Source organism: Xenopus laevis, chromosome 1S (assembly GCF_017654675.1).
Source record: "Xenopus laevis strain J_2021 chromosome 1S, Xenopus_laevis_v10.1, whole genome shotgun sequence".
Taxonomy (NCBI): Eukaryota; Metazoa; Chordata; class Amphibia; order Anura; family Pipidae; genus Xenopus; species Xenopus laevis.
In genome coordinates, this window is record NC_054372.1 from 1,330,402 (window position 1) to 1,358,065 (window position 27,664).

The following is a 27,664-nucleotide window of genomic DNA, read 5'->3' on the forward strand; positions in this document are numbered from 1 at the left end:
TATGCACCATGAGACCCCCTAACAGTATAGGAAAGTACACATTCTGACAAATCCAAAACAGGTAAATATGTCTTTCTACTGCAAACTACCAAACTGCAAAGCTATGCTAAACATAATGCGTTTTTATGAAATTTCTGAAAATAGTCACTAAGGTTTCATGTTACTCCATTATATACCCCACATTTCGTAACGTACCAGCAAAAGGCATCATAAATATGAATGCGAGAGGTGTACTGAACAGTTTAAGGCCCAATATGAAATGATTTACCAAACTATTTTGCATACAGATATCCCCAAATGCATATATAGCAGACAAAATTTCCATGGGCAAAATGAAGTAACAAAGAACAGAGCAAAATGGTATAAAATCACTAAATTCCAACAAAACCACAAAAAGCAATGCTTTTTTGCCTAGTATAATCAGCAGCCAGAATCAAAGTTTGAATATTTTAGTATGGCCAGATAGGTTTTATGGACAGAAATAAGCGAACTAAAAAAGCTGAAAATATAATAAAATGGCTAAACATGCAATAAAATAGCTAAAAATGCACCAAAATCACCAAAATTGCAGTATAACTAAAATAACATACAAAAGGTATTGAACAGTGCAATTAGTGATTATGCTATTCACAATGACAATAAAAACTGTTTCTTACGGCCAAAAAACATATGAGGCAAAATAGTGTAACTATGCCTATGTGTGTACAATTGTCCAATTGCATGTTGTGTGTGTGTGCAAGCGCGTGTGAATGCTGTGAATCTGTGTGACTTCCCTGATCCCTCAATGTGCGTGTGTCAGGGTGAATGTCAGTGTGCATTGCTAAAATAAGTGTGTGCTTGTGTGTGTGTGGGGGGGACTAACCTGGGGTGGCAGGGTCCAGATTGTCCATCAGGACTGGAGGAAGAGAAGGCATCATCTCGATTATTGATCCGGTAATTGGACGTGGTTTGGTGGAGCAGGAAGTGTGGGCGGCAGCAGAACACATCCATTGCACGTGCTTGCTGCTGCCTTTGGGGCCCCTGGGTGATCGCTCCTCAGGGGCCACTCGTTTCTCTACTAGGCCCATTGCCTAGGGGCTGGGGAATGAAAAGGAATGGAGCAAGTAGCTTTAAAAGCCATTCCTCCATTCCAAAGCCCTTTAATGCTGCAGAACGTAGAATCTATGTTCTGTAACATTTAAAAAAATGTTTCCACAATATGTAGATTATACGTTCTGTGTCACTTAAAAGGTTAATTGCAAAGAGTATCCGCTTCCCCAGAAGGGGCCACTATGTCCCAGTTTGCAAAGAAGCTGTTTATAAAATTCTTGCTCCAATCAGGAAGCCTGGAGAGCTTTACCCATAAACATTCCTCTGGCCCAAAACCCTTCCACTGGGTGAGGAATTTCAATGATCCCCTGGACAATCTTGAATCACAAACCTTTTCCACTTCATAAACCTGTTGGCCATCAACAGTGACAGGGGAAGGAGGAGTCTGTTCAGATGAGAAGCATTTAAAAGTTGCCGGTTTAACCAGAGAAATATGGAAAACTTTGGGGATGCACGTCTCAGGGGGGAGTTGGAGTCTGACAGCGACAGGGTTCATAATTTCCAGAATGAAGAAAGGACCAACACATTTTGGGCCCAACTTGGGAGAAGGAACTTTAAGATAAGTGTTCCTAGTAGAGAACCATGGTTTGTTCTTATACTATACTGGGGAGAGGATTTCTGTCCTAAAAACATGGTCCTTATGCAACAAGAAACTCTTTTACAAATTGCCTTTAGTGGAGGACCAAATAGCAGACATGTGGGCCGCAAGATCATTAGCATCTGGAACATCTGACAAGGGAAATTCTTGATGAAAGGCTTGGGAATGCTGACCCTACACTGTCAGGAAGGGTTATCTGCTAGTGGATGCATGAGAGGCATTATTGTGAGCAAATTCTGCCCCTAGAAGCAAATCAGACCAATCATGCTGACAAAGGGAGACATGACTTCTCAAAAACTGCTCCAGCACTTGAGAGAAATGCCCAGACTTTTACATAGCGAATGCCAAAACTTGGACACAAACTGGAACTGAAACTATCTATACCAGAAACCCATGAAGAGATCCTGTTGCATTTACAGCAGACACACAACATGTTTCATAGTTTTCTTGTAAGACAAAAACATAGGAATTTACTTGATAATTTGATTCAGACAAAGATATCTTAGAGTGCCACATGGAGGTGCACATGTTTAGAATCAACCCCTTGCAGTGAGTAGTGTACATATATAGACTCAAAAGAACTGCTCGGGAAGAAGAAGCAACAGACTATGGCAGAGATTTAAAACAAATTGTATAGGTAATTTTATATTAATAAAGGCCTGAAAGCATCACTCTCTCTGAGTGAACAGCAATCAGTCTACTAGTTATAGACTGAGAGTGCAAGACATACTAGACTGCTTCAATCCCAAACTAAACAAAACAGCATCCAACAGCATAGAGATATGTATTTCAACTGCTGTTGTGGGGTAGTGAGATCCACAGGTAGAGAGCTGTTCTGTGAGGAGCTTACTAAAGTCATTAGAGGTCATTTTATAGAGTATCTGAAGATGAGGCTTGAAATGTAAGTAGAAACCTTGTTATTTGAGATCAATGTAGGTCAGGATTGGGATTTTGATAGAATAGAATGTATTGGTAACCACTACAGGGATTTGCTTAAAGGTGGAATATACATGGTTTTAAAGGTAAGGTGGATATGTCTTGTAGCTGTATTTTGGGTGAACTGTAAAGATAATAAGTACAACAACTTAGGGAGCAAGGAGAGAGCCTCGAGGGACCCTGACAAGGAGTTCAAGTAATGGGGAGTTTTTTTTTTAAAGAAAGAAAAAAGCAAATAGTTATGAGGTATGAGCAATATGACTGGATCCAGGAGAGTTCTGTACCTTGTATGTCAAAGGAGAGAAGCCTGCCACAGAGGAGCTTCTTGTACACCATGTCAATAGTAGCAGCAAAGTAAAGGAGCTTTAGTACGAAAACATTTCTTTTAGATTTTTAGAAGGCAATTTCGTTTGCATGTACTGAAAGCCATATTGAAGTGTATCTAGTAGAGAGTGAGTAGCAAGAAAGTGGTAGCAAATAGCAAATGATAAAAGTTTAGAAGGAAGGAGGAGGCGAGAGGTAGAAAACTGGAAGCAGACAAAGGATCAAGTTATGAATTGCAAGAGTAGGTGTGAAAAGTGCATATTTTAAAACACTGTAGTTTGTCACAGTGGGTAGTAGATATGAAGATATGTCATGGCATGAGTGTTAACTTAATTTGATGAAGTAATACATTCTGTTTTATTTTAACCACCAATAAATAGTTGGTAGGTTCAGAGTACGGAGATTCCCTTTCAAATTTCACCAAAATAAAACTAAAAACTGTAAGGTGGTCCCCAGGAAAGAGTCTTCATGCAGGTGGCCCCTGAGGTTGGCCAGCAAGCCGAAAAGTCTCCTTTTACTACTTATTCTTTGATCAAGCATACAAATGATCATTGCACCTTCCCTGGTCACTAATAACACAAAGGTTTGGTTGCACAAGTGTCTCCTGACCAAGGCACTGGTCTCTCACAGAGATAGCCCAGACCCATTTATTAAACTATCCTGCTCCTGATCCAGGAAAGGTTTTGTGGCATAAAGGGAAAGTTGTGAAACGCAAGCATTTATCTTCTATCCCATAAGTTACTATTAAGTCCATGCACAGGTTGTGAATAATGGACATACTGTATATAACGCTGTGAGCTTTTTATGTTCACTTTGGACACTGATCAAGTTAACATAGATCATATATAATACAATATTCTCATTCCAGAGACAGGTGTGGGGTCCTGCGACTACAAGTTCTTCCTGTAGAATAACTCTATATACTTTATATAAAAAAGAAAGTGAAAAGATATTATTTATTGAATTATTTATTGTATTGATAATGTATTATTAAATTATTTTGATGTATAAATGAGTGACGAGCATGTATTATGTTGAATTTGATTCAGCAAGTAAGTAAAAGAAGTAAGACTTATATATATAATTTAAAATTATAACACATTGAGGGAATTCAAAATGTGCCAAAGGAATGGACGGCACTCCACATGAAGAGGAAAAAAGTCTTTATTACAAGCTAAAAATAGGGATCAAAGGCCCACATTGAGGGAATTACAGGGTTTATTTGTGGGAGCCAGAAGTGGACATTGAGGTGTATAGGAATAACATAATTGCCAGTTGTACATAGAGCACAAGAGAATTATCACCAAGCAAAGAATATATATAAGAAGATTGATGCATGACTGCATTTCCACAGAAGAACAATAGATTTTTGGTACGTGGGATCTGTTTTAGTACTGAAGCTACAAACAAAAAATTATGATTTTTACGCAGTCCATAAATAGAGGTTTCTTGCCTGCTCACCTGAAAGTGCTGTTCTGCCTGGCAGCCATATGGGTAACTCCCTGCAGTACTGAGCTGAGTGGGTCAGACTCACAGTGTCGTATTCACCTCACCAAGGCCAAATATGAATACAAATACATTCAGGATGGAGACCTCATCATCGGAGGAGTCTTCTCTGTAAACAATGAGGTGTATTATATACCAGATAACACTGAGAAGCACATTCCTCTCTGCGTAAGGTAAGTGTTTCACATTCCTTTTTATTTTTTTGATTATGAAGGTGTAACAGTGTTATTGTATTTATTAATGGAATTATTTTTGTTTTATTTTTCTTTCATCCTGTATATTTTTCTACTTCATTGGAATGCATTCATAAGCACGTCATGGTACTCCACTTTCCTCCCACACTCCAAAACCACACAGACAGGTTAATAAGCTCTCTATAAAACAGTGATAGGGATCTTTGATTCTAGGAAGTAGTTGATGAACAACTTGTGGTGTTTGTGTATTTCTTTCTACAAAGAGGTTTCACCACCTACTTGTGGTTCTAAAATATTGGGTTTGCCTTGATGTTGTATGGGGACTTTATGATCATAACTTTGTCACTAAAAACAAATGTTACAAAAGAGAATTAGATACTGAACAGGGGATAAAGGACTGTGCAATTATCAATCCCCAAGTTCAGAAATTAATCAACCCAGAAACAAGAATGTACAACCTGTGTTGATTTTTAGTTGGTCTCTTATACAGTATCACAGCTATGTTTACTCATCATTTGTTAGTGCAAGAAAATGGTATGAAGAAGACCAACGGGAGTTTGTTATTATAATATCCTTGACTCTCCCTTACACAACATCCTATTGACAGCTGGAATCAACTGACTGGATCAGTGTTGTACTGGGATGCCAGGCGACCACCAGAAAACTTTTTACTGTGGGACCACTTTCCAAACCTCCTCGCCTCAGTCAACCCCTTTGTTCCCCATGTTTTTTATATCTGCTAACGATATTCTTCTATTTTATGCTTTTTTTCTGGTGGTCTCGATTACTCTAATGCCTCCTGATTCTGTCCTGTCTGCTGCCATTTGGTTTGACCTGGCCTGTCCCTCACCACGATTCTTGTTCTCGTAAGATTTTCCAATAAGGAAATAGGGAATGATCATGGTTAGAAGCAATAGGGCCCACTGACAGCTGGGCCCACCGGGTGTTTATCTGGTATCCCAGTGGGTCAGTCCAACACTGGACTGGATGAAAGTAACATGAACTTTATTCACTGAGATTTCTGCAATTTGTCTTCAAGTCTCATTGTCATGTATCATATGTCACTGCTCCTTTATATTCACAGAAGGTTGTATGAAAACTTTGTTACACCCTCCATTCATGCATTGGTCTGACACTATGTAGAAAATAACATGCCTTCACCTCATATCTTATTCGAATTAACATTCAGTCTAATTTACAATGGGTATCTAAAAGAGCAAAGGGACATTCTCTCCATATGTCAAACTTTCTGTTCTTTTTTTCCCCCCTGCTCTTCAGTTACAGCTTTTTACTATTCTATTTGCTTATTGCTCTCAGACTCATGGTGCTGATATTCTGTGTGTGCTTAATTAAAGGGATTCTGTCATGATTTCTATGGTGTAGTTTATATTTCTAAATGACACTGTTTACACTGCAAATAATTCACTGTACAATATAAAATGTCATTCCTGAAGCAGCAAGTGTATTTAGTTGTAATATTGGTGTGTAGGTGCATCTCAGCTCATTTTGCCTGGTCATGTGATTTCAGAAAGAGCCAGCACTTTAGGATGGAACTGCTTTCTGGCAGCCTGTTGTTTCTCCTACTCAATGTAACTGAATGTGTCTCAGTGGGACCTGGATTTTACTATTGAGTGCTGTTCTTAGATCTACCAGCTGATGGGCTGCTGGGGGAGAGGGTTATTTCACTGCAACTTACAGAGCAGCAGTAAAGAGAGACTGGAGTTTATCAGAGCACAAGTCACATGACTGGGGCACCTAGGAAACTGACAATATGTCTAGTCATATTTCAAAATGAAATACAAAAAAAAATCTGTTTGCTCTTTTGAAAATTTGAAAGATCTACTTTCAGGGCCTAGAAGGGGCACTCATACAGGGGGACTTAGGGACAACTATTTGTATTGCATTACAGAGGGTTCTGGTTTGTTTGCCCTCACAGTAGTGTTTTTTTTTTCTGGGGAGAAGTAGAATTCAGGCCAGATACACAGAAATATTAAACAGAAATACACAAAGACTGGACTTCCTGTACCATTTAACCCTCAGGTACATTGAGGGAGAGCAGATAACATTTTTCTTCATAGTAAAAGTGGTCATAAAGGCTCATTTTGATTAGAAATCATATTAGAAATCACCTAAAATCTTGTCTCTCTACATGCAGGATTTGTGCTAAAATCTAATATTTTGTTAGATTTTGTTTGTACTGGAATCAGTCATTTGAATTAGCTCTCATATATTTCCTAGAAAAGGGAGCTGCCACCAAAAATATATATTAGAGGTGTCAATCAAATTCAGACTCCTGACTCCTGAATAAAGAAATAAATGGAGGTTTATAATTAATTATATGTAGAAAACGTATTATTTTAGTAGAATGAACTTATATTAAATATAAATTTTTCTGTTAGTGATGAAACTAACCAGTCATTTGAAATAGTTCCCCCCTAGAGACGCGGGCTAATAGATGTGCACTCTGGTTGGGGGAAAATAGTTTTTTCGTTTTTTTTCATTAAATCTGCAGTGCTAGGCTGCTGTCAGGAGGGAGCTGTTCAAGGGTTCACTATTATCTTTTAACCATATTTCTATTTTTTATCTTGTGATATTTTTTTCATTATTTCTCTATATTTCTATTTTTTTATTTTCATCTCCATGAACAATAACCTTTTTTTCAAATCTGGTACAGGATATAATTACAAGAGATGCAGACCTATACATTTCATTTCTGTCTACTGCTTTTATAGCTTTTCCAAACACTGAAACAAAGTGTATACACCTACAAAAAGTGTCTCTATGCTGAATACAATTGATGCTCAAACATCTGTAAAGATAATATATAAATCTCCAACAATTGCATGATATTAATGCCACAAATCATATTATTATATTAAAAGTGCATGAATTTATCAAAATATATTAGTGCAGCTAAAAATATCAAATTATTTTAAATTTAAACAATTTGGGTTACAATAAGCTTAAAAACCTATGATATCAATTAAATACTGATATAATAAATGGTTTCTCACTCTAGGAGCGATAGATAGTCAGGGTTAGTGAGTCTGAGCAGCATTGGCTCCACTGAGGAGTTGGAGTCGGAATAGGATCCCAGGTGACTATTGCTCAGAAGTAGAGACTAACGGGGGAATGTAATTAAAATCCCAAAGAGCAAAACAATTTGCATCAATAAGAATAAGAATCCACATCTCACAATGTAATATTGTTCCTTAAACTATTATTGCATTGCGATTTGTAATTGTTTGAAGGTGTCGTAATCTTTTGGAGCAAACATCCTACGGATTGAGAGATAATACACTAGTTTAGCTGCCTGCACACACCCCTTTCACTTTCCTATACTGCTTGTCTTCTGTAGCTTAGTGGTTAAGGTGTCTGGTGCCAGTGTAAGAGGCAATGGGTTTGAATCTATCCACTGATGTTTTTTTTCCCTTTTAGTTATATTGAAGTTTTTATTCTTTAAAATATACAATAATTTTGTTAGCACTGTAAATTGGTATTTAAAATAGGAGTTTATATATTAAAACCAATTTTTACACTGGTGTGAGACACCTTAATCACTAGGCTGGCCAGCACCAACTCAGAGTGCCCTAGTGACTCAGATGGTTAATGCTGGATTGGTTAAATTCCCAGTCCAGAGCTTGATTTCACACTGTGCCTAAACTAAGAGAGAAAGCTGTGAGAATATTGGTAGTAGTAACACCAAAGTTGCTTTAACATTGATATATTAGGGGGGGCAGATTTATAAAGGTCAAAGTGAAAATTCAAATTAAAAAAAAAAAAATCAAATTTTGAGCCAATTTTTGTGTACTTCGACTAGGGAATAGTCCAAATTTGATTTGAATTTAAAAAGAATGCAAAAAAATTGAATATCAAAATGTATCATGTGCTGTCTCTTTAAAAATTCAACTTCGACCATTCGCCATCTAAAACCTGACAAATTGCTGTTTTACCTTATGGGGGCCTCCTAGAACATCAATTGGTGCACTTTGCAAAATCAACTTTTTTTGGGGAAAAACTTTGATTCGAATTCGATCTAAAATGGATATTCGATTGAAAACTGACCTATTCTGCCGAAAAAAAACGTTTTTTTTAAATAAATTTTGGTTGGTCTTTTTGAATTTGAATTTTGAATTTTTTTCAATTCACAATTTGACCCTTGATAAATCTGTCCCTAGAACTTTGCTTTGCATTGGTTCATCACAACCTTGTGAAAGATCTCTGCTTCACACAGCAAGTCTTCCCAACTCCAATTTCAATTTACAGGGAGCAAATTTACACAGTAGTATTTATTTTCTCAAGCAATTCACTATTACAGAATTTCCAACTTAAATTGACATTTAGGTGTGGCTGTAAAGTGGTCACTCGCTCAGTCAATCCCTCATCTTGCACACAGGTTATACAATAGCATCTCAAGGTGCCAACCAATGTCAACAAAATCAACAAAAACCCCAAACACACTTGGTTTCACAGCCACCAAAGGATTAAATATGATTCCATTCAGAATTCAGAGAGATAAGGCAAACAGTTATACACCTTTAGGCTAGGGTTCTTTTAGAGCATTGAGGATAAAATGTATTAAATTTATATGATATATTATAAAAGGTATAACAGTACATATATATACAAAAAGAAATTACAAAAAGAACACAGAGTTGAGTAAACAATCACATACAGCTTATAAAATAAAACAGGAAAACATATAAAGTCTATAATTAATTCAAAAATATAGAACTTGCTGGTCCTGGAGGCAAAGGGAAACAAAGAAACTAGACTTGGGTCCTGCTAAGTAAATCTATCTTCATGATTGGACTCATTTGACAGATAACATGATATTATCTAATTAACAAGAAAAATATTTTCCCAGTCCCATTATCAGTCAATATGAAGACATAATGTCCCTGTTGTTTGCGATTCATGAGATCAACAAGAACCCGGATCTGTTACCCAACATCACTCTAGGATATCATGTATATGACTCTTGTATGGATCCAAGTCTTGCTATAGGGAGTGTCCTGCAGATATTATCTGGCCCTGGGGAAGCAGTTCCTAATTACTCCTGCAGGGGCCAGGGTGAAATTGCTGGATTTATTGGAGATCGGTCAGTTGTCACATCCCTGCCTATAGCACAACTTCTAGGTACTTATGGATACTCACAGGTAAGTCAGTTATGTATTTCATATGTTAACCTTCTTATTGCACATAGTTATATTTTCTAACATTAGCTTTATTGCTAACAACCAGAACCAGTGGCGGCAGTCAGTTGCAATTAAAGTCAATGTGAGACAGCACAAGGGGGGTTGGGCACTTTTCTGCTGATTAAAATATGTAGAGCCCTGGGTGGTGCCTCATGCCATTCCCCTCAAAAAATTCCTGTTCGTTCTGATCTAGTGAGCAGAGTGCTAAATGCACAATGCACTTGTGTTGACTTTTTGCCATTTTGGAGCACTTTTTGGAGCACTGCAGCAATCCGCTTGGATAGAGACTGTTTGAATTCAGCAGTGATCTATCAAGATGGGTGGGGGTAGGAACATAGGCATCCTATTTCTGGTCCCAAAATGTGAGTGTCCTTCAGACTATGCTATGTGACATAGTAACAGTAAGTTAATAAAAGACACAAGTCCATCAAGTTCAATTTTTTAACACTTATTTATTATATTTAATGCCCATTTTTACCTCTAATTTTGCACCCATTACAATTTGTTCAACTTGCTTGAAAATGCATAGAAAATTCAATGCCTTTGCATGAACATAGTAAAGGAAGTGTCATAAATATGTAGAAAATCACAAATTAGTTGTATCTATTAGTTTAGGAATATGGGATAGGAATATGAGATAACATGCATTTTGGAGCATATTTTATAATAGTAAGACATTTGAAGACAGGGGCACATTCTTCAAAAACTGAATTAAGAATAGTCAAGATTAAAGACCAGATACAACTAATTTGTGATTTTCTACATATTTATGAAACTTCTTTTACTATGGACAAGGCATTGAATTTTCTATGCATTTTCAAGCAAGTTGAAAAAAATGTAAAGGGTGCAAAATTACAACAAATTAGTTGTATCTGGTCTTTGATCTTGACTATTCTTATTTCAGTTTTTGGAGAATTTGCCCCTGCCTTCAGATGTCTTACTATTATATAATATGCTCCAAAACGCATGTTATCTCATATTCCTATCCTTCAAATAAGAATGCTAATGTTGACTGTAGTTTTTTATATTTGAAAGCAGACTGATTGAATTCTCTAACAATTTGTACTAAATTGCAACTATGCGATTACAAAGTCTATTTATTTAGATCTTTTTTTCTTTTCCAAATGTTTTTATCCTTAAAGGACACCTATCATGAAAAAATTGCCTTGATCTGCACTTCATTTAGGTAAAACAATATTTTTCAAAAAAATGATTCCCCACAATAAAGCTTTTTGAGTATTTTTTTCCATTACTAGCAACTTTCTATTTTGTTTTTTGTTTCTGTTCACTTTAGTAACATTATATAAATGTTCTTATGTTTCAGATTAGCTTTGGTGCTGCAGACCCAGTGCTGAATGACAGAACACAATATCCATACTATTTTAGTATAGGGCCAAATGAGCACATTCAGCATGTTGCTATAGCAGAGCTGGTGGAACGCTTGGGATGGACCTGGGTGGTCATTCTGGCACGGGGTGATGACTATGGTGAGAGAGAGAGTAAGAATCTCAGGGATGAGATCAACAAACATGGCGTCTGTGTTGACTTCATTGGCACTTTATCTGAAGATAATTCCACAAACTATGTAACATTACAAAGAATACAAAGATCTACTGCAGAGGTTGTGATCCTGTGTGGAGGACTTTTTCAAAGTTATTCTTTAGCAGTGTTAGTAGAATCAAAGATAAAAGATAAGACTGTGGTCATTCCTGTAAATTGGGTTCCCATATTCCCCTACCAACTATTTAATGGCAGTCTCCAATTCAGAGAAATGTTTTACCTGTATAAGGACATACGAACAGAATTTGAAGAATATGCATCGACTATTAAAGAAGATCTTCTATTTCAAGACATGTTATCATATATAACGTTATGTTTCACACACGATATAGAGAAAGATAACTTATTTCACCATGTTTATGGCCACATGTATCATAATTGCTCAATTTCAAACGAGCCATTTCTGTGGCATAATCTGAATCACCTAGTGTACCGAGCAATGACTGGATTGGCACATGCAGAACATAACCTGCTTTTATCATCTGGAAAATCCTACAATAAAGATATCCACAAAAACATTCATAGAACTCAGGTAACAAGGTAGTAAAAAGCATAAAAAACACATTTCCAGCTGTACTTTCTATTAATGTGGAAAATATTAACACTTTTATTTTTAATATGACACATTAGAAGGGTGTTATTTGTGTATAGGAAATAGAGACGAGATATCAAGACAATAATCAGACTAACCATATTGTAATATATTTCTGGCACAAGTCAATATCCTTGTTAGGGATACATTTAATATGGGAATAACTTTAGGATTCATTAAGATCCCAAGTAGACAGCGTAGAAATTAAATCAAAACTGCTTTGCACAAAAAATATAATTTTAGTTAAAATAAGCAAAGGATAACCTAAGGTCCTGATGCAACAAACATATCATTTTGCTAATGTCCTTCTGTGCATTGGTATTTGTGTGTATGTGTGTGTGTGTAACCTGATGGAAGGATGGAGCAATCATGATAGAAGAAATGAGGGTCCAAGCAATGGAAAAGATAATAGTACAATAATGATGTGACTAGCAGATTAACGTACTCACAAATAGAAAATAGACAGAGGAGGTACTCTAGTCATTCACTCCCCAGTGGAAGGTATTCAGGAATATGCAATAGCCTGGATCTCTTTCCGAATATGATACATCAGACTGGTATCAACTGAGGAACACTAACCCCATACTAGTTCTCCTTGATGGACCACAGAACTATGCTTTACACAATTTTCTGAACTGTCTTACACCCCTGTGGTGTATTGTGACCAGGTCTAGTCTATGACTTTCTAAACCAGCTCAAAGTCTATCCTGTTAGATTATACAAGATATCCAGACAAAAGAGAAGCAGAGGCAAGAAAAAAATGAAAAGATTGAAGACAATATCTTTTTAAGCCACTTGACCAGTAGAAAGCTGAAAGACTTCATTGGGAAATGTGAGGAGGATCATTTGTATGTAGTAGAAATTATGCAAGCAGTCTTACTAATTATGAACTGTGGTGGGTAGAGATGAAGATCCTGGAGACCAGATTGTTTTATTCTAGAACAGAAAGGAAGAGATAGTGCAATGTTTTTGTCAGCAATAGGCTTGGGCAAATTTGACCCATTTCACTTCGTCAAAATTTCTCCGCCAAGGAATTGTCGCCAATTCCCATTACAGTCTATGGGAGGTGTATTTTTTATGATGCCCATCCTTAGTCAGCAACAGTGCTTAAGGAATTATGAGGTGCAGTCAGGGATTATGTGAAAGGGTGAATGAGAACAGCGTCACTGTTTGGTGTCATTCTGTGGGTACAAAAGACAATAAAGTACTGTCTTGATTAAGAAAGACCATTAAGATAAGGGATGAAAACATAATGTTGCCTTTTTATAGGTCCCTTGCAGTAAGTAGCCATGGGGCAGCCATTCAAGCTGGTAAAAAGGAGAAAATGCACAGGCTACACAGTAGATAACAGATAAAACACCATTACATGCTAGGGGCTGTATCTGCCATGTGACCAGTGCCTTTTCTCCATCTTAAATGGCAGCCCCCATGGTTACACATCCGCTTTTTTATATAAACTGTAATGAAGTTTCTGAAGCAAACATAGCCGTTTTACCAGCACAACATTGCATTACATTTTAATTACTTTGATACTGGCTTTAAAACAAAATTGTTCTGCACTTAACTAAGGCCCCTTATGTGCTTCAATCCTTGATATGTAATTTAAGCTTTGAACCAAGTGTAGAAAAAGGATCTTTCTCAAGGTGGGAGAAATTGGGAGATAGAAACTCAAAAATCCAGGATTTTGTTAGGGGAGATAAGATGATATCCCTAAATGAGATACAGAAGCGGTGGGGTAAGCATCCCAGAGAGATGTGGGGAAATAATCAGTTGAACCATTTTATTCACTCTCGCAAATCCCAGAATTGGGGGAGAAGTTTGAATCAGTGGGAACAACTAATAGAGGAAGATCCAGAAATATTAAAACCACTGTCGAAAGTATATAGGACTATCCTAAATATCGAACAATTTAAAATCCCAACTTTTTACCTGCAATGGGAAAAGGAACTGGGTATTAGGCGTTCAGAACAAATGCCTCTTTATAGGTCCCTGGTGAGGCCTCATCTGGAGTATGGGGGCAGTTTTGGACTCCAGTCCTTAAGAGGGATATAAATGAGCTGGAGAGAGTGCAGAGACTAAGTGCAACTAAACTGGTTAGAGGGAGGGAAGAGTTAAATTATGAGGGGAGACTGACAAGGTTGGGGTTGTTTTCTCTGGGGGAAAAAAGGCGCTTGTGAGGGGACATGATTAGACTTTACAAGTACATTAGAGGACATTATAGACAAATAGCAGGGGACCTTTTTACCCATAAAGAGAATCACGTACCAGAGGCCTCCCCTTCAGACTAGAGGAAAAGAAGTTTCATTTAAAGGAACAGAGTAGGGGGTTCATCACAGTGAGGACAGTGAGGTTGGGGAATGCACTGCCGGGTGATAATTCAGTTAATGACTATAAGAGGGACTTGGATGATTTCTTGGACAGACATAATACAAAGGCTATTGTGATACTAAACTCTATAGTTAGTATAGATATGGGTATATATCATTTATGTGACAGTAGGGAGGGGTATGTGTATGGGGCTGGGTTTTCATTTGGAGGGGTTGGACTTGATGGACTTTGTCTTTTTTCAACCCAATTTAACTATATAACTATGTAACTATGTAACTATGTAACTATGTAACTATGGCTAGTGCCGGTCGAAGAAATTAGACAATTAGAAGAATTATCACACATCTATCATAATAAAAGTGGACTGTATTGGAAACTTTGGTCCCCATGGCACAGATTCCTTGAGACATTATATCAAGGGGCAAGTAAATAAATAAGGATTAATAAGAATAGATAAATAGTTTGGGAAAAAATTATATGGAGCAGTTTATTTTATTTTACTTTACTTAATTATTTCATTGTATCTATCTTATTTAAGTATTTAATGATATAATTATGTAATTGTCTATTAGCAATGAATTCAGCATACTGATGATTGAATTAACGAAGGTTGTATGATGTATGTACACTGGAGATTTTGTTTGGTAAATGTTGTCTCCCCCCCCCACTCCCCCTTACCCTTTCTTGTTTTTCTGTACCCCTCCCCTCTGAGTGGAAAAAAAATAAATAATTAATTACTTTGATACACTTTTTTCTAGTGTTACTATTCCTTTAATAAAAAAACAGTAAGACGAGTAGCAATGCACTGCAATTACAGCACCAACCTAAAGGTAACACAGCTGGTGACAGTAAGAATTAATGCCTCCAAAGCTGTATCCAGAGCCTCCTCATCTCCTTAATGCCCAAATACTGGGGTACCCTGTCTTTAATTTTAATGGAGTATTGTAGCTAGTATATGGATATTTGGCAAAGGAAATCAGACAAAAATAATTCAATGAAAAATATTTTAGGGGGACTCTGTCCGCTTTTTGCATAATAAAAGAAATTGTATTTCTAAGCAAGTTATACAGTAATAAAAAGTGTATAATGTTGTATCATTTTTATCATGAAAGCAATATTTGGTTTTCATCATGGTTATGACTCATGAAACAATGCAGTGGAAGCCACTTCTACTCTTGCCAAGACTCCAAGTCCCTTTTTCTATATTGTTTTAAGATTAAAACTCCTCCTAAGCTTAGAAAGGTTATACCTAGAGATGAGCACAATTTTTATAGGACATTATAGAGATTTTTAAGGGTTTACAAAAACATAGTAAAACGTTTAATTTGCATTTTTGAAAATAATTAAAACAATAGACTTTAAATGGGGTGATAAAGTGATAATAATACTGGGGTTCATCTCCACAATCTCAAGGCTTCATCTATTCTCATTGTATTTCTGTTTTATCCAACTCAAGCATAAAATGCTAATAATTCTCTTCTTATCTCTCATTATATCTCATTCCAATCCCACAGCTTCTCCATTACCTAAGGAAACTGCATTTTATTGAAGCAGGGGGAATAGAGATAGATTTTAATAATCTGACAGAACTACCCACACAGTATGAAATTGTATCCTGGTCAACTTCTGCTAATTTAAGTATTGAACCATTTCAAACGAAAATCGGTGAATATTTTTGGTCACTTTCTGAAACTTTATTTGAAATTGATATACATCGGATATTCTGGAAGAAAAACACCAATAACTGGGTAAAATAAAAAAAAAATTATTTTGTTATTTGTAATATTAAGGGGCAGATTTATCAAGGGTCGAATTGAAAAACTTTGAAATTAGAATGCAGAAAGACCAACCGAAAATAAGTCGAAGTTTTTTTTGTGTCATATAGGTCCATTTTAGATCGAATAGGTCCGTATTCGACTGAATTAAAATCATTCTAATCAAATTAATAGGGCAATCGATCAAATTCGATTCAAAGTTTTTCCCAGAAAAAACTTTGATTTTTCCACCAATTGACTCCAAATAGGAGTTCTAGGAGATCCCACATAGGCTAAAACAGCAATTTGGCAGGTTTTAGATGGTGAGTGGTCGAAGTTGAATTGAACAGACAGTACATGATAAATTACGATATTTGAATTTTCAAATTTTTTTTAAAATCAATTCGAATTTGGACTATTCCCTAGTCGAAGTACACAAAAATAGCTTGAAATTCAATTTTTTTTCATTTCGAAAATTTACCTCGACCTTTAATAAATCTGCCCCTAAAAGATTGCTTGCAAGCATGAATGCATAAACATAAAATCAGGTCGCTAAGGTCCTTATGCATTGTTACCGATGCCTTTATTGATACAATTTCTTAAGAAATAAACCAACTAATATGTAATTATAGCACTCATAGCATTTTAACCATTACTGCATTGCTTACAATGACACAACAGTCCCAAAAAACATTGTTTGCATGAGCAATTAAAGGCATCATGACATCATGACTCAATTACAAGAAGATCAGTTAATTTTAAGACAATAACTACAATTTTTGAAAATGTTTTTTTCTCTCTCTCAGTACAGTAACTTGTTCTTGCTTCAAAGTCAGTTGAACTAAGACATATTGATAAAACTTTAATTACTTTTAGGAAACATAAGGTGATCCATATTATGGAATGATTACAAAAAAAAACAGGTCCCAAGCAGGCCCGGACTGGTAATGTATCCATTTGGGCAAATACCCGAGGGACCGCTTTATCCTGTGTTGAAGTGGGCCACACGCTGCCTTATTAGATGCGGCGCTTATTTTAGAAAGAATGCCTGCCGTCTGCTTTAGGTATACAGCAAGCAATTTAGGACAGGGGGAGGGCTGAGCCACGAGGGTGGAGACTGAAAGAAGATCTGTGGGCAGCCTCTTCTGATATGTATCATATGCTGAGAGTGTACACAGGAGCCTGTATTCTCCTGATGCCTTCCTCACAATTAGCCCAGCCCACCTCCTACCAGATTGATGGCCTGCTTGTGTTTGAGCGAGCAGCGCTCTAGTCTTCAAAGCTACACATATTCATGTAGGAGCAGTACAGCAGCGCTGACCTAAACTTCATTCTAATAGATTGAATCTTTTAATCAGCAATACATTATGATCTGTAGCTTTGATCTGCTGTACCATTTAACTTTAAACAGCACCGGTCAGGTAAGAGTGTGCACTTCTCTCAATAAAACCCTGTGGGAGGACTGGCCTGCACTGAGCGTCTGTTCTCTGCTGCTATGGAGAAGTGCACACTCTTATTGGAAGGCTGCTGTTTAACGTGGGTCACAAGAAGGATCTTAAATTCTCTATGCAGACTGGCTGCTGGAAAGGGGGGCTTTAAGGACGCAGGGCAGAGGGTATTGTTGGCTATGCTTGTTGCATTACGGGGTATTGAGGCAGGAAACTATCCTACTGTTGCTTGCTGTATATGTGGGTGTATATGGGAGGTATATATCAGGGGATAGTGTAGGTAAGTGGGATGGGAAGTATATATAAGGATATTAGAAGTCACTGAGGGGTTGTTCTGTGACCATATAAAGACACAAGGCTGCAGGCTGAGTTATACAGGGAACTCTAAGTATCACTCATGTATTATAAGGGATAATGTACCCCCTAATGTAAATGATAAGGATATTAGAAGTCACTGAGGGGTTGTTCTGTGACCATATAAAGGCACAAGGCTGCAGGCTGAGTTATACAGGGAACTCTGAGTTTCACTCATGTATTATAAGGGATAATGTACCCCCTACTGTAAATGATAAGGATATTAGAAGTCACTGAGGGTTTGTACTGTGGTCATATAAAGGCACAAGGCTGCAGGCTGAGTTATACTGGGAACTCTGAGTATCACTCATGTATTATAAGGGATAATGTACCCCCTACTGTAAATGATAAGGATATTAGAAGTCACTGAGGGTTGTTCTGTGACCATATAAAGACACAAAGCTGCAGGCTGAGTTATACAGGGAACTCTGAGTATCACTCATGTATTATAATGTACCCCCTACTGTAAATGATAAGAATATTAGAAGTCTGGGGTTGTGTGGATATATATGTGTGTCAAGTAAATCGGCACTCACCATTCATATAGTTAGGAGCCGGGTGCTAACCAAAAGAGTGGTAACTGTGGGCAATGCAAGATCGTGTTCCGATCTGTATTTTTTCAGAAAAGAGTAGTGCCCACTCCCCCTACAGTGCGAAATATCCTTACATCCAAAAAATCAACCTTGTCTTTATCAAAAGACAATGTAAATTTGACCGGGGTGGGTAGTGCATTCAACTCAGCTGTGAATGTCTGTACTCCAATGTGGTCCCCTCGCCAGATTATAAAGATATCATCAATATATCTAGAGTATAATATAAGTTGTTCAGAATACTTAGGGTAGATGTATGTGCGTTCAAAACGATCCATATATGGATTAGCATATGAGGGGGCCACGTTGGATCCCATTGTCGTGCCGGTCTTTTGTAAAAAGTAAGTTTGTTCAAATCGAAAATAATTACATGTCAAAAGCATTTCCAATAGGGTGCAAAAAAATTCAACTGGTGGATGTCCCTAAGGATTCTTACCTAATGCCTCCCTACATGCCGCTATCCCCTCCTCCGTGGGAATAATAATGTATAAACTGCTTACATCCAGTGTGGCAAATATGGTATCATCCGTTAGGGGTCCTATTTGGCGCAAAATGTCCAATAATGAGGACGTATCAGCAATATAAGACGGCATCATAGCACACAAGAAGCTATCTAAAAATCTAGCCACATTAGAGAATAAAGAACCCCTTGCTGATATTATTGGTGGCCCCGTGGGTGCTGTTGGGTGTTTGTGTACCTTAGGGAGTGTATAGGTAAATGGCCATCTAGAATGCACCGTGATGAGGTATTGGAGACACTTTTCACTGATCCACGGTGCCATCTGAGCCACTGTCAAGAAAGTGTCAAGTTGTGATTTAAACCGTTCAGTTCATTGGAAAGTCTCTCATACACCTTCACATCTGAAAGCTGCTGTAAGAGTTCTTGTCTATAGTATGTCCGATCAAGATCACGATTGAACCACTGGGCGTATGATTAGCTCTTTATCACCCTGTAATGTTTTAATTGCTTCTCTCTCTGCCAATTTCAAATTAGAATAATAATTCCTCAGCTGACGTAGTACCTCATTCATTCTGTACAATGCCACAGTAAGTTTTAATAGACATGCCGGTATTGGGGGGGTCAAATGTGCTAACAGGGCGCAATGTCTCTTTCTCTGTTAACTCACAATCTTTAAAGTGGTCTCTTAGTTTTAATTTACGCTGCAATCTAAAAAGATCCACTTCCAAATCAAATGCATCATTTCTGTAAACTGGCACAAATGATAAGCCACGTGAGAGCAAAGACACCTCGCCCTGTGTCAGCATATGGCAACTCAAATTGAAAATGACGGTGTCGGTTTCCTTGGTGGTCTGCCCCCCCCCTGCCTGACGTGTTTCATTTTCCTCTTTGATCCCCTAAAAAATTATACTGTGTATGGCTTCCAGAAGGAGTAGGGTCCTGTGTAGCACATTGTGGGGTGTCACAGTGAGAGGATGGGGAATCCCCTGAACTGTCAACTGTAGATAATTGTCTAGGTCGCCTATATCTACGTCTCTCACTTCTCTCACCCATAGATCTGCCAATTAGCCAACTATAGACCCTACGATCCTTGTAATCTTGGTCAACCTTAATCACCTTAGATTGTTTGAAAGTAATCACCTCCTGTCTATACTGTTGTACACAATTATCCAATTTCTGTAGCCAATTGACAATGATTGATTTTCAAGTACACTGATCTCCGTACCTTTTTCAATTCTTCACCTGATTCTTCGATCACAAGCAGCATAAGATCAAGGGAACATTTAAGTATGCCACACCAGTGGCTACAAAATTCCGCATTCGAGCGCCCCACTGTAGGGGTATTCCGTATTTTTACAGCCCCTAGGGATCCTGTAATAATCAGATAAATAAGAACCATGTAACAAAAAGTCAATTTCCCTTTTTCTGAGAGTGTTTAGTTGATTAAATATATCTCTTGGAAGCTTACCAGCTTGAAGTACAGCGGCAGAATCAGTAAAGAGAATGCGGGCCGCATCATCCTGGGTAAATGCAAACTCACGAGTAGTATCAACCTGGAAGCTTAACACCATTGAAAATAGTAAGCGTGCAAATGGCTTTTCAAGTCAATTATCACAGTTCACTCCACAGTTACAGATATCAGCACCAAATGTGAACATTTTATTCCTCACCAGCAGTGTTTATTATGCTGATTAAATCGAGCACTCAAATGACCTCCACTCAAAACCACCTCCACTCAAATGATCAGCCAGGTTGTAGCTTAGATCCTCGAGAATAGCTGTATATATATCTGTATATATATACTTTTTATAAGGCGGTAAAGCACTAAATAATGCGGTTAACACTGCTATCCGTGCAGAGAGCTGAGCACTGGCAACATGAAGAGGTCCCAATCAACCATTGCTGGCATCAATATACCAGCTGCAACTCTCAAGTGCCACATGTAGCGTCTCTTCCGGTGCATCCGGTCCTCAGACCACAAGCACAGCAGGTGCGGGAAAAACAACAGTGTGTGTCACAATATAAATTTCTTGCAGACCCAGGTCGCATTGACACAACACACCGATATTCATTACCGTCAGGTCAGGATTAGACCTAATCGTACGTCACTTATTATTATTATATATTGGTTTTAGTAGATATTTAATAGAACTGAGTGGATTCTTCTTAATACATAATATAATGCTAATAGGCGGACACTTTTTAGCTCACATATGTGGTGTTTTAAATACTGATAAGTTGATTGGATTTGAGGTTGATTTAATGATTTGCTTCACTTCCTGTTTTTTCATCCTGACGACGGCTCCATGTGAGTCGAAATGCGTTGATGCACCATGTACTAATTAAAGCCTTTTGATATATATCTGAAGAGTCACTGGACTGATAAAATATTGTTTTAAAGTAGAGTGTGTTGCATTAAGATACTTTGAGTGGTAGTATCCCCCCTTGTTCATTGAATATGGCTCATACAGCTATGGAACCTGTTACCCAGAATGCTTGGGACCTGGGGTTATCTGTAATATGGATCTTCATCCCTTGTCTACTAGAAAATCATATAAACATGAAATAAAGCCAATAGGCCAATTTTGCTTCCAATAAGGATTAATTATATCTTAGTTGGGATCAAGTACGAGCTACTGATTTATTATAACACAGAAAAAAAGAAAACAATTTTAACAAATTTGGAATATTTGGATAAAGTTTGGTCTATGGGAGAAGGCATTTCTGAATTTGGAGGTTTCTGGATAACAGGTTTACAGATAACAGATCCCGTACTTGTACTGAACATAATTTTTTCTATGGTTTGTATCAGGAAAAAAATCTGTTGTTTTTTGCTTCTTGAGCTAAACATTAAAGCTTAAGCTCCTCCATGTTTGTAGACTGGGCTACCTGTATAAGTACCATCAGTCAGGAAGCAACAGGTCTTTTCCAAACATCAACCGTTTATTGTTCTCACAGCAAACCAAAGTCAACACGCAGTCATCAATTCAGACATACATGGCCCAATATCTCAACAGGGTCAGTGTACAGAATTACCTTCTTGACACCTTGAGGTTATTTCCGTCCCACCTCCATCATTGGAATCTCACTATCCCGACCTGCCCTCAGCAACCTGATGCTCCTTGTTGATGTCCCCTTGCTGTTCCACAAAGGAATTTTCATGATGGCTACAGTCTGTGGACCCACTCTCCAGCTATTCCTGACTATCACTGGACACCTGACTGGTGAAGTATCAACAGAAAGGATGATTCCGCTAAACTCATGTTTGGGCTCTTATTTGCCCTTTCTAGCTTCCCTTATTACTCTTCTGCACCAAATACACATTATGACTTATATTTTCCAATTCTAATTTTCACTGGCTGAACCTGTCACATAACCTACAGGGCTGGGATTCTCTCCTCCAGCAGGTGTTCTTCACTAGATCACGTCTGCCCACAAACTCACTGCACTCTTGTTCTTTTCTTGCTCAAAAAAGATCCCTTTAAAGTCCTCTAATATAAAGGGGGCTATTTATCAAAGGTTAAATTTAGAATTAATGTTATTTTTTTTTGACTAATAAATTCTAATGTACTAATATAGTATATAATATATAGTAATCTGATCAATAATAAAGTTATTTGTTTCATATAATATTTGCATTATACATTTTAGCCTCTAAAGTCCCAGTGCTCTGCAAACTGCCCCCCTGGTTACAGAAAAGTCCCAAGGAAAGGAGCCCCACACTGCTGCTATGACTGTGCAAAATGCTCAGAAGGGGAGATCTCCAACTCAACTGGTAACTAGTTCAACTAGTAAAAGTTGACAAATATTTTCACTAGCATATTAGACATATCTAATGTAGAACTGTTTTAAATCAAGTACCGTATATACTCGCGTATAAGCCGAGTTTTTCAGCACCCAAAATGTGCTGAAAAAGTCTACCTCGGCTTATACGCGAGTCAGCTACTAGGGAAGAACTAAAACGTATACTGATAAGTTAAAGTTGCTGCTTACTCACTGATCCGAAGACAGCAGTGACTTCTCCGTGCTTCCTTAGCCCTCAGCCCCTCCCCTCTCAGCTCTCGTAACTCAGTCCTCCCTCCTCAGCCCCCTCTTAACCCTTCGTGCTCTGCGTTTGTGAGCTAGCATTTTCATTTCAGCTTTGAGCACGGAGGGGAGGGGCCGAGGGTTAAGGAAGCAGAATCAAGCAATATGGCAAGGAATTTGTCCCCTTCTTTAGCTGCCCTACAGTTCAAGCTATTTTATGAAGTGTCCAGTACACAGACTCATAAGTCTGTGCAAAACCCTTACCGGCTTCTTGCTCTATACCTCTGGCTGTTCTAGGGATTCCTTTGACAATGGTATGCGCAGCATGTGTTGCGTCCCAGTAGGCTCGGCCAGAGACTTGTCTGCCTGAGATTACCGGCGCGAAAGAGAAGAAAGTGCTGAGAGATAAGGAGGGAGCATAGGAGAGACACAGAAAGAATAAAACACGGGGTGAGTTGAAATATGACAGGGAGATTAAAAAGCAGGAGGGAGGAGGGGGAGGTGCGGGTGAGATAAAGGCAGGAGAGCAGACAGGCACACTGTGTATATATAAGAGAGTTGCAAGCTCCACAGCAGACAGGCAAGCACTTGGCCAGAAATGAATTTAGGTTTGCAAGTGTTGCAAGACAGGCATGTTAACCATTTAGGAAACCAAAATATGGGTACTAATAATTTGAGTGATATGTTATCTTCCTTGCCCCCCCTTGGAAAATTTTCTGCAGACACCCATGCACACCGGTATACATTTTAGAAGACTATTAGACTGCTTGCTGATTTGCATTGTAAAACAAAACCGTACAATACAGTGTAAAACATTATGGGATTATTATTCTCAACGAAGATGCTGGGCAACACCAAAGACACTCATCTGATCTTCACTAACTTCTTTTCCTTAAGTGCCAGTTCTTCCCTAGCAGAGCGCACACAGGAGCGTGTGTTCTGCTGAACATGACCTAAAATGTATGCACCCCTAGGCTTATACTCGAGTCAATACATTTTCCCAGTTTTCATAGGTAAAATTAGGTACCTCGGCTTATACTCGGGTCGGCTTATACTCGAGTATATACGGTAAATCCTTTGACAAACATGAATCTCCTTAACAAAAACACAACGTTTATTTAAATTGTGCCTTAAAAAGTCTAAATACCATTTACAATGTTAAACGTTGTTAACTGGATCTCACTGGAGAAGCTCAGCCATCAATCACATCAGCACACCTGCCTCTCCAGTTTTTACAACTGTCCGGCCTGTGCTACATACATGCAAAAGCAGACTCTAAACACAATATGGGGCCGAAGTTAAAAATCAGGCTTAGCAATCCAAAAAATGCTCCAGACTAAGGGGCACATTTACTTAGTTCGAGTGAAGGAATAGAATAAAAAAAAACTTTGAATGTTTTTTTTGGCTACTTAGACCATTGAATTGGCTACTTCGACTTTGAATCGAATGATTCGAACTAAAAATCGTTTGACTATTCGACCATTCGATAGTCAAAGTACTGTCTCTTTAAAAAAAACTTTGACCCCCCCTTCTTCGCCAAGTAAAACCTACCAAACCTCAATGTTAGCCTATGGGGCAATCCCTCAAGCCATAATTACCCAGACATGTAAGTCTGGTGACTACAGGAAATAGACAATGAGCATATTGACTACAGATGTGGCAGTAAAATCACAAAAGGAAATGTATAACAAGCATATTAACCCCATTTTTGCCAATATAATCAAAATGTATAATAAATAGGTTGTACCACAAAAGTGTTATCAATCTGAACTGGGGAGGTGAAATAGTGAACATTTGAGATGAAAATAAAATGTGAGTATTTTTTCTGTTTTTTTTTCTTTTACTTTTTGAGTTTTTTTCTTTTATAAATTCAGGCTGTTTGAGGTTTCAGAAAATACTGAGTTTTTGTGTTTGCATCCTTTAGACATGTTTGTATTATATCAAAAAATGCAAACTTGCTTTTTCATAAATATCCCTCTCCGTGTTCCATCTCATGCTTCTATTTTCTATTTTCTCTTTCCCTGCAGATATGGAAAACTGTCTAAAATGTAATATCTATGAATGGCCAAATCAGGAGAAAACCATGTGTATTGAGAAGCAAATGGAGTTCCTCCCATATGGAGATGATGCTCTTAGTGTGGCGTTTATTGCTCTTTCTGGGGTTTTTATTTTTATAGCAGAAGTTATTTTGGGAATCTTTATTTTATTTCAAGACACTCCAGTAGTGAAGGCCAACAATCGCAATCTGAGCTTTATTCTTCTTGTCTCAATTAAGCTGAGCTTTCTATGTGTATTTTTATTCCTTGGCCGTCCTGTTGATATAACCTGCATGTTCAGACAAACTTCTTTTGGAATCATCTTCTCCATAGCCATGTCTTCTGTCTTGGCAAAGACTATCATGGTCTGCATTGCTTTCAAAGCCACCAAGCCTGGAAGTCCCTGGATGAAATGGATGGGATTCAAACTGGCACATTCCATTGTTGTTATTTGTTCATTCATTCAGTTTGTAATTTGTGTTGCTTGGTTGGCAATTTCTCCCCCATTTGTGGAGCATAATCTGTCTGATCCTGAAAAAATCATTGTTCAATGCAATGAGGGCTCTGACATTGCCTTCTACATTGTCCTTGCCTATATGGGATTGTTGGCATCTGTGAGTTTCATTGTAGCTTTCTTGGCTCGGACATTACCGGACAGTTTTAATGAGGCCAAGTACATCACTTTCAGCATGTTGCTCTTCTGCAGTGTTTGGATCACAATGATCCCAGCCTATCTGAGTACCAAAGGCAAATACATGGTGGCAGTGGAAATATTTGCCATAATCACTTCAAGCTGTGGTCTTCTCTTCTGTATATTTCTACCCAAATGTTATATTATATTATTAAAGCCAGAGATGAACACAAAGCATTATTTAATGGGAAATAATAAACAGAGATCAATCTAGTATCAGTTAGAGAGTGTTTAATACCATTCATACACTTTTTTTTTGCATTTTGACTCTTTTTTGTATAAATATATATATAAATTTATATAAAAAGAAGAATGAAACAATCTCATATAATGTTACATAGTTACATACTTAGTTACATAATTAGATCAGGTTGAAAAAAGTTCATCAAGTTCAATCCCTTCAAATGAAACTCAGCATCCATATACACACACATAAACTATAGATACTCATATACTAACTATAGAGTTTAGTATCACAATAGATATTCTGCTTGTTCCAGAAATCTTCCAAGCCCCTCTTAATAAAGTCATTAACAGTATCAGCATTATAACCCCCTACTCTGTTCCTTTAAATGAAACTTCTTTTCCTCTAGTCTGAAGGGGAGGCCTCTGGTACGTGATTCTCTTTATGGGTAAAAAGGTCCCCTGCTATTTGTCTATAATGTCCTCTAATGTACTTGTAAAGTCTAATCATGTCCCCTCACAAGCGCCTTTTTTCCCCCAGAGAAAACAACCGCAACCTTGTTAGTCTCCCCTCATAATTTAACTCTTCCCTCCCTCTAACCAGTTTAGTTGCACTTAGTCTCTGCACTCTCTCCAGCTCATTTATATCCCTCTTAAGGACTGGAGTCCAAAACTGCCCCCATACTCCAGATGAGGCCTCACCAGGGACCTATAAAGAGACACAATTATGTTTCATCCCTTGAGTTAATGCCCTTTTTTATACAAGAACTTTATTTGCTTTAGTAGCCACAGAATGACACTGCCCAGAATTAGACAACTTGTTATCTACAAAGACCCCAAGATCCTTCTCAGTTAAGGAAACCCACAACACACTGTTGGGTAACAAACATAAAAATATATTCCTCAAATGTTATTTGGTAAAATAAAAATGTTTGTGTTTTATTAATAATTATTTATAGATAAACAACAGGTTACATTGGTGGGAGATTTATGTTTAGCATTAATAATACAATTGTAAAATTAGAATAGATATTAATTACAAGCCTATTTATCCAGTCCTTCAGATTGAGATTACAGTTGCCTAGAGCTCTGCCATACGAATGTTCAGGTTGAAAACAGGCATCAATATTGTACCTGAACATAACCTTTAAATGTAAAAAATTCTGTAAAAAAAAACTGTAAGAGGTGGCAGAGTAACAGAGGAGCATTTTATTTTGTTTTTATCTCAGTATCAACACTGTGACAAAATCTAATTTTCTGATTTAATGCAATGTTCACAATGCCCTTGTGCAATATGTAAGTCAGGAACAACATCTGTACTATATTTAAATCCAGTTTGAGCTCAATCTAACAGCACCCTGGGTGAAATCTTATTGCAAATAGATGTAAAACACTTATTAATAGCACTCACAAATGACATTTTACTGTACATTGAGCCTGGGAGCAGTAATGGTGTAAAAGGTAAATGTTCCATCTCACAGGGCTTATGAAGATTTTAAATTCTTTATTTGTGGAGACTAATATTTTGGCTAGTAACCTAGTCAAAGTGAAAAACAATGTGGGGGTCCAGACTATATGGTCTGCCTCTTCCATTCTACGTCCTGCATTCTTACTTTAATGGTGAGGGAGATCAGGGTGAGGGATCCTGTGGGCGAGACCTCTCTGAAGTGCGGGTGGGACGCTGTGTTGTGTAACTGTTACATTACTGGTGGAAGGGGCTGTAAGTAATTGATTGAATGGGGTTGTCCAGTTTGAGATGTCATGAGGCAGGCTTTGCAAGGGTAAATAATGGGTAAA

General features: G+C 37.7%; 1 protein-coding gene across 1 annotated transcript; it reads left to right on the forward strand.

Annotated features, from left to right (window-relative positions):
* Positions 1–3,971: 3,971 nt before the first annotated feature.
* On the forward strand, positions 3,972–25,898 carry LOC121398263 (vomeronasal type-2 receptor 26-like). The gene is made up of 6 exons (XM_041577209.1): positions 3,972–3,999; positions 4,434–4,626; positions 9,515–9,806; positions 11,170–11,556; positions 22,583–22,706; positions 24,985–25,898. The coding sequence occupies exons 1-6, from the start codon at positions 3,972–3,974 to the stop codon at positions 25,896–25,898; spliced, it is 1,938 nt and encodes a 645-aa protein (XP_041433143.1).
* Positions 25,899–27,664: the final 1,766 nt, after the last annotated feature.